At 40.0% G+C, this 7,606-nt stretch overlaps 1 protein-coding gene across 1 annotated transcript; it reads right to left on the bottom strand.

The window, feature by feature from the left end:
- Positions 1-3,308: 3,308 nt before the first annotated feature.
- Positions 3,309-6,846, bottom strand: LOC102212219 (zinc finger and SCAN domain-containing protein 4). Its single transcript, XM_005728968.1, has 2 exons — positions 6,373-6,846; positions 3,309-4,375 (listed from the first exon to the last, which is right to left on the bottom strand). Exons 1-2 carry the CDS (start codon positions 6,647-6,649, stop codon positions 3,468-3,470), a joined length of 1,185 nt encoding a protein of 394 aa, XP_005729025.1. The 5' UTR covers positions 6,650-6,846; the 3' UTR covers positions 3,309-3,467.
- Between the last annotated feature and the right edge of the window lie 760 nt (positions 6,847-7,606).

Below are 7,606 nucleotides of genomic sequence, written 5' to 3'. Positions count from 1 at the left end.
CATTTGGCTAAGAAATAACCCATGGCATTACTACTGTAAAAAAGATCCTAGAACTAGTACAGGCCACTGTATTTGGCATTAATTTTGTACTGGAAATAACACTGTACCTGTAGGGGGAGTCTTAAATGCACTAAGAAGATTGAATAAACATGAAAGTACTGAGACTGTGCTTATTATGGTGACAAATGATACTAAGAACTGCGGATACTGATTAATATTTTGTTCATGTGCTGCTTGATTTAAGTTCAGTTGACACAGTAGACCATAAAACTTTGAGAGGCTCCAGGTCTGGGTTGGTAAAGGTCAGATGGTTTAGGTCATATTTGACAATCCAAAAATTTTTGTTTTCATTGGTGACAAACTGCTCTCCTTACTCTATAATAAGTTGTGGAGTTCCTCAGAGATCCATACTGGGACCTATCTATTTTCCCCCATCATATATGCTACCAATGGAACCTTAGGAATATCCCAAGAATAAACTGAATGCTGAGTTTTACTGACTCTCAGACTATTATTCATGCTTTTATTTCCTCTCAGTTGGGTTTTTGTACTGGTTTTTCAAAGGTACCAATCAGAGATAACAATAAATAGACTTCAGATTGTGCAAAATGCAGCTGTAAGACTGCATTTTGCACATGTGAACATATTATCCCAGTTTACCCCTCTACAATTCAATTCAACAGTCGCCACATGCTGCTTTATATTGTAAGGTACAGACCCTACAGTATTACAGAGAAAACCCAAAGAATCATATTCTGGATGTCCAATACTTTTACAATTGATTTTAAGATTTAACTTATTACTTGTAAAGGCATTTAGGCTTGGACCGAGATTATATACGTAACAGGTGGGGAACTCAGGCCTCAAGGGCCGGCGTTCTGTAGGTTTTAGATGTGTCCTTGTTCCAACACAGCTGATTTAAATGACTAAATTACCTCCTCAACATGTCTTTTAAGTTTTCCAGAGGCCTGGTAATGTAGTAATCATTTTATTCAGGTGTGTTGACCCAGGGTGATATCTAAAACCTGCAGGACACCGGCCCTTCAGGCCTGGAGATCCCCAGACCTGATATATGTGAACAGCTGTTTGCTGTACCGACCAGTGTGCAGCCTGAGATGCTCAGGCAGAAACCTGTTAACTGTTCCCACCTCATGCTTAAACCAAAAAGGCGATCAAGTGTCTGCTTTTAGGGCTCCATGGCTGACTCGTTTATATTGTAAGATTATTTTTTTAATACTGGTATTGATAAGTGCTACACAACCAAACATTATCATTTCACTAGGCTGCAGCTGCTCTCCAAGGTTGGAGCTGACATGGACAACTGTTGCAAACCTTTGGCTGTCACCCTACAACTATAGCCCAGTTAGAATCTGCCCCCTACTGCTTGATGATTGTGAGTGTACATGTAGTCACTCTTGAGGTTGTTGAAGGGTCTTAATTAAAGTATTGGGTACAAATACAGTTGAAAACTCTGTGATGCCCTTATCTCTGTGATGAAACTTACACTCAGCGTCTTTGATGTTTTACACAGATTGGAATTAAGATGATGCCAATCACTTCACAATTCTCATTCTCCTTCCATTTTTATTAAAAAAAATCAATAACAAAGATGTTACAGCCCTGGGCCTTGGAGGGAGTGAGACTGCCCTTTTGTGTTCATGCAAATCTAAGTGTGCCAGGACTCGTGGATGATTGGCTGCTGGGAGTCCTGTGCCAGCCCTCTTTTATCCAGATCACAGTGTGCCAAAGGCAAAGCCTTTGCCTTTAGACAATAATTCTGATGGCAAAAGAGCCAAACGGGACAGGCAAAAAAAAAAAAGATCACAGTGTGCCAGACCTCGTGGACGATTGGCTGCCTGGAGATCTCATGACCACTCCATGACCAATTGACTGGCTGATTGTCTGCACCTGGGAATATAAAAAGCTGAAGAGCCTTCACACTATGGGGAACTGCTGCGCTGAAGTGAACATGCAGTGGCATCCTCGTCTGCTTTGCATGTGAAGCTCGTTTGTTAAACCTGTTTGCTGTGTTGCTCTTTGTTTAAACCTGGTATACAGCTAAACTTAGTTTCATTAGAGTTTTGTGATGCTGGCTTGCCTTAGTTAACCCTTAGCTTTTATTTTGTGTGCTGCCAGCTTGCCTTAGTTAACCCTTAGCTTTTACTCTTGCCTGTTCTTTTCATTGTGTATTAATTGTTTCCCCGGTGGTCTGTTGAACAGCCCTGTCGGTTTTCAGTTTAATGTTTGTAATAAAACCCCTTATTTACTCAGATTTCGTGAGAGGGCTTGTGTATGTTTCTCCCCTCCTGTCGCCTAGCAGAGGGGGTCGTGACATAAGGCTTTTAAAAAAAGAATACAGAAATCATATCTGTAAGCATGTGGAGTTTGTTCCTAAGGATATATAAAATTTGTGGTATATGTTAAATTCTCTTACATTTGTTTTGAGCCCAAGAGGACACACAAACCCAGCCTCTGAGAATTACAAGCTCGTGTACTCTTTGTGCCAGGGAGTCTTTTGTTGGGATGGCAGTTGTAAACTTGGTGCCAGTTCAAACATGCACTGTGATGACCCCTTAGGAAATAAGTGAGCAGCTGAAAGTACCTGTCCCTCCACATACCAGACAAAAATGATGTTTTACTGTAAGGAATGAAGTTGATAAAACTGAATTAAGGCTGATGTTACATTAAATGGCGTTATTTAATGCTAGGTTTAGAACAACACTCAATGTTTCTGACCCTCCAAGTGAACAAGCAAAGTGTGTACGGGGAAGGGCTTAAGCCTAGGGCTACAAAGTCTACATCTCCTACCATGATTGGCTCTGGATCCTGTGGAAAAACTTTGGAGGAAGTACCCGAATGTTTTGGAAGTTAAAGATTCTTCAGAATGGGGAAATTTTTAACTCGACTGACCCATGAACATCTAAGCTGCAGTGCAAGGCTGAACAACATGTTTTTTTCCTCTACAAACAGAACATTGAAATCTTAGTTTATCTTAATTTTCTGCTTAGGCAGCATCACAAACACAATTTAGGCTGTCGTGTGGTGACCAACAAATTCTTTGTCCTTTATTTATTTTTTTTTTACATCCTTAGTGCTCTGTGGTGAACTAATTTATCAAATGTCTTGTGACTTTCCCTCACCATCTTTCCATCAGGGCGAGGAAAACTAAGCGATTAGATGCTGGATTTTTCCTGTCTAGCTTAAACTGAATGTCTTAGAGGTCATATGTTCCTAGTATGTCATATGTGTGTTAAAAACCTCTTTTCTGGCAGTTCATATGTTCCTGTTTTAGTTCTTAAAAGCCACACTGTGTCAAAATTTTTGTTTATTTCACAAAAAGAGGGCACAGTTAAATCAGTCTGCTACATTATTTTTCCAGAAATATCAAAAAACAAACAGAATTTGTTAATAAATCTAGATCTAAAAGCCACTTAGATATTTCTAGCTTTTCTTCAAAATCTACTGAATTAAACTGCGTTCTGTGCGAGAGCCTCTTTGTGAGTCCTTTGATGAGTGCGAAGGTTACTCCTCTGAGAAAAGCACTTGCCACACGTGTCGCATGTGTACGGTTTCTCTCCTGTGTGAATTCGCTGGTGTATCTCGAGGTGGCTGATGCGATCAAAGCTCTTCCCACAGAACGGGCAGATGTACCACTTCTCCCTAATGCGGCGCCCCGCTATAGTTTTGTGCAACTCTGGGTCGTTTAAATGAAAGAGTCTGTTGTCTGTGTTAAAGGTTGACATGTTTTTAGTCTGTGGTTGCTGTTTTTCTGAGAGGAATCTAATGGACATTCCTCTCTCTGAGTGATTTATTGCTTCTATAGGTTGACTTGGCTGAGACTGGCTGAAAGTCACAGAAGCCCTTGATTTACTTGATGCACCTTGAACCGTTTCATTGTCCCTCATAAACCTGTCCGAGTATGCTCCCTCTGCTGAATTATCGAAAATGTCCAAGGCATTTTGAATGAGCAAGATTTCGGAGTCCAGATTTTGAGACAACTGCTTTGTTTCGAAAAAGCACTCCGAGTCATCCGCAGTGTCGTTGTCTCCCACCGAAACAGTCAGCCACTGCTGTGACTCTTGCTCTTCCACAACCTCAGCAGGCTGCTGGTTCAAATTCATCTCGTGGGGACCTGCTCCACTGTTAACGCTGTGATCAGAGTCCACGACCTGCTCCACGATCTGGACGTCATCCTCGTCTTCTAGTTTGACTACTAAGTCTTCGTCATCTTTGCCCTCACTGTCAGATTTGCGCTGCTCACTGCGTTTCTCTTCTGTTTGAGGAGGTGATGACGTTCCCCGATTTGGTGAAACATCCACCTTATCTCTCACGCTCTGATCCGAAGACAAAGTCTGGACCGACTCTATCGTAGGCCCTGAAAGGACACAGCAGATTGTTTAAATTGTTAAAGGAAAATCAAAGTTCCCTTAAAAAGTCATTTTTTAAAACAGGTTAATTTTATAATTAATCGCCTCAGCAACAGAGGCAGCAAATACTGTGAATTGTAAAGAAAGGTACCCAAATAACATGCACCTGCTTCATTACAGCGCTGTCTGAAAATGTGACTTTAAACACTGGGAAACTTTTTGACTTGAGTAAGTAACAAGCAGATACACCAATGCTTTTAATGACTGTTAGCTGCAGGGACAGTCAAGCCAACTACAATGACATATCACTAAGAAAATCATCATATCACAGTGGAAAAGCTGGCAGTAGAAAGTATTTGACAAGTTTTCCTACAAAATGGCAAAAGTCACTTAAAACATTTTCTGCCTGTTGACAAATTAGGTAAATCTAAAGAACACAGACCTGTTTGTTATCTACAAACCCAATTCTGAAACCTTTGGGACACGATGTAAAATGCAAATAAAGAGACTGCAATGATTTCCCAAGCTCATAAACCACTTTTTAAATTCACAGCATAACTTAGAAAACATCAACAGGTAAAACTGAGACATTTTACTAATTCATTAAAAATATTAGTTTATTTTGAATGTGACTGCAGTGATGTGTCTCAAAAAGGTTGAATCTTTTGCCAGTCTTTAGGCACATTTTTTTTCTTTCTGATACTTTGACCTTTTTCTTCTTTAGTAACCCGGTGTGTGTAACTTTGGCTCTGTTCTGTGGATCATTACCATGCTGATATACACCTCTTTTACCACTTGTCTTGTTAGTTAATAGTTAATATTTTGGTGGATCCAGTGACAATGTCAGGAACCTTGGCCTCATTTTGGACAGTGATCTCAGTTTTGATAATCATATTAATCAGGCCAACCAGAACTGCTTTCTATCGCTTCAAAAACACATCAAATGTTAAAAATCCCTATCTCACACTGAATCTCAGAAATAGGCCCATGCATTTATATAAAGCAGGTTATACTACTGTAATGCTCTGTTTGCTGGATTATCCAAATCATCACTAGGACGACTTCAGCTTGTTAAGAATGCAGGAGCCAATCCGTAAACGCACAAGGAAATTTGACTATATAACCCCATACTGAAGTCACTAACTGGCTCTCAGTTCAACACAGAATTACCTTTAAAATCCTTCTATTAGTTATTAGTTATTCTATTAGTTCATAAAGCTCTCAATGATTCCTACCCCCTTCCTGTACATCTCCGGCTTACTCAGTGTTTATAATCCGATTAGACCTCTCAGGCAGGTGCAGATCTTCCCAGAATTAGATCTAAGTGTGCTGAAGGTGCTTTCAGTTGTTGTGGTCCTATCCTTTGGAAGGAGCTCACTATTATCAATTACAACTGTGTCTAAACAAACTTAAAATATTTTTATTCTCACAGGCTTACAATAAATAACAGTGTAAGTGGGTGTATATGTGTATGTGTGTGTATTAACTTTAATTTATTTCTTTGTAAAGGTTAGTTTAGTTTTTCTGTGTTTAAATTAATTTTGCCTTTACATCATGTGGTAACATGCTGGACATAATGTCTACCTAAAACATTCATCAGGCTTCTTTTCATCATCAAACTTAAGTCATGCGGGTTTGTGCCAAGGAGCAAGAAAGAAACTACTCTCCTTCTAAACCCGATGTTGACATTACTGTGAGCTGACACTGTTTTAAGCAATATTAAAGCAATATTAAACAATACAGATGTGCTAAAACTCCTCCTGTGCACACTTACAAATAGAAGGTGCTGTATAGAGAATATAGTTGTTATATTGTTAAATATAAGAGAATATAATTGTTTGGAAACGCTGTACTTAAACAAACACATGTCCTCATATGTTCACAAACATTACAGTGTGTTACAAATAGTTTGCAAACTGACTTTTTCATCCACGGGGTATTAAATTGTGTCTTTTAAGACAAATATCGTTTATTGATCCCCTGTTTCTGCCGCGGTTGTTCTTACCATCACCGGCGGGCGGCAGCAGCTTATTCTGCTGCTCTCTCTTGGAAAAAGATGATGAGGAGTTATTTGCAGACTGAGCCCGAGCCTCTAACCGCTCCTTTTCCATCAACAACAACTTTCTGTTCAGAGCCTCGATTTCAATCTCTCTCCTCCGAAGCTCGACCTGGACCAATGCGAAGCCGTCCTCCCACAGTTTGCTAATTTCCACCACGGCTGCTTTAGTTAGCATCTCCATGATCGAGGTTAACTTGCTCTGGAAAGCTACACTGTTGGCCATTTTCCCCGCGATCAGCAGCTCTCCTTGACTGTGAGGACGAGGCAGGATGTTAAACGGACTCGGTGCGTGGGGACAGATCACACAGAAGGAGCGAACTCGCCGCGGTAGTTTACATCACAGACGCTCTTTGAGGTGAAAAATATGGAAGTGTAATACAATAGCAACAGGAAACTCGAGTGCTCACGTGATGCTGAGAGTTTACGGTGCCCCTGATGGGTCAAACTTTCTCACCAGCAATATAATTATAATGAAGTGTGGCAGTGTTTGCTCGTTTAAATGAACTATATAAACAAACAATAGCAGTTTTGTAATTTCATAGGCTGTCTGTAATAAATACCGGTTGGAAATAATCATTATATTTATTGTTTTTTGTTTTTTTTCAAATATTAGATTACATTATAATACAACATTTGTTATCTATTCTCGAATAACTGAGGTCAGCTAGAGTCCAGGTTGGGTCTTAACTATGAGTATTTCACGCAATTATTATTATCAGAAAAAAGTATAATAACAAACGTTGAACATGTGAACATATTGACAAAGCAAAGCAAGTGCTTTGTCAATATGAAGTAACCTTCGCACTCATCAAAGGACTCACAAAGAGGCTCTCACACAAACGCAGTTTTATTCAGTAGATTTTGGAGAAAAGCTAGAAATATCTAAGTGGCTTTTAGATCACGTACCTCTCCTATCTTCCCCATGATGAGAAAGATGACGTGAAAAACCTGATTCAAGCGCACCCTAGTCTGTTTGGGGATGTACCATCTAGAACCCCAGTGTTAAAGCACGACATTGACGTGGGTAATGCGTGCCCTATTAAGCGACACGCATACCGGTGCCCCCCACTCAAGGTTTGGCGATACCTAGCCATAGCTCTTGGAGCTCTCCATGTATGCTGACACCAAAGTCCGATGGGTCTCCTCGTTGTTGTACTGATTTTTGGAGGATATATATATA

This window comes from Pundamilia nyererei, unplaced genomic scaffold (assembly GCF_000239375.1).
Source record: "Pundamilia nyererei isolate P.nyererei 1_Seehausen unplaced genomic scaffold, PunNye1.0 scaffold00031, whole genome shotgun sequence".
NCBI classification, from domain to species: Eukaryota; Metazoa; Chordata; class Actinopteri; order Cichliformes; family Cichlidae; genus Pundamilia; species Pundamilia nyererei.
The sequence above is the reverse complement of the archived record's forward strand: the minus strand, read 5'-3'. Positions and strand labels throughout refer to the sequence as shown.

Coding starts and splice junctions, on each gene's coding strand:
- LOC102212219 (XM_005728968.1), bottom strand. CDS start 6,649: ATGGCCAACAGTGTAGCTTTCCAGAGCAAGTTAACCTCGATCATGGAG. Junction 4,376..6,372: donor GCTGCCGCCCGCCGGTGATG/GTAAGAACAACC, acceptor GTGTCCTTTCAG/GGCCTACGATAGAGTCGGTC.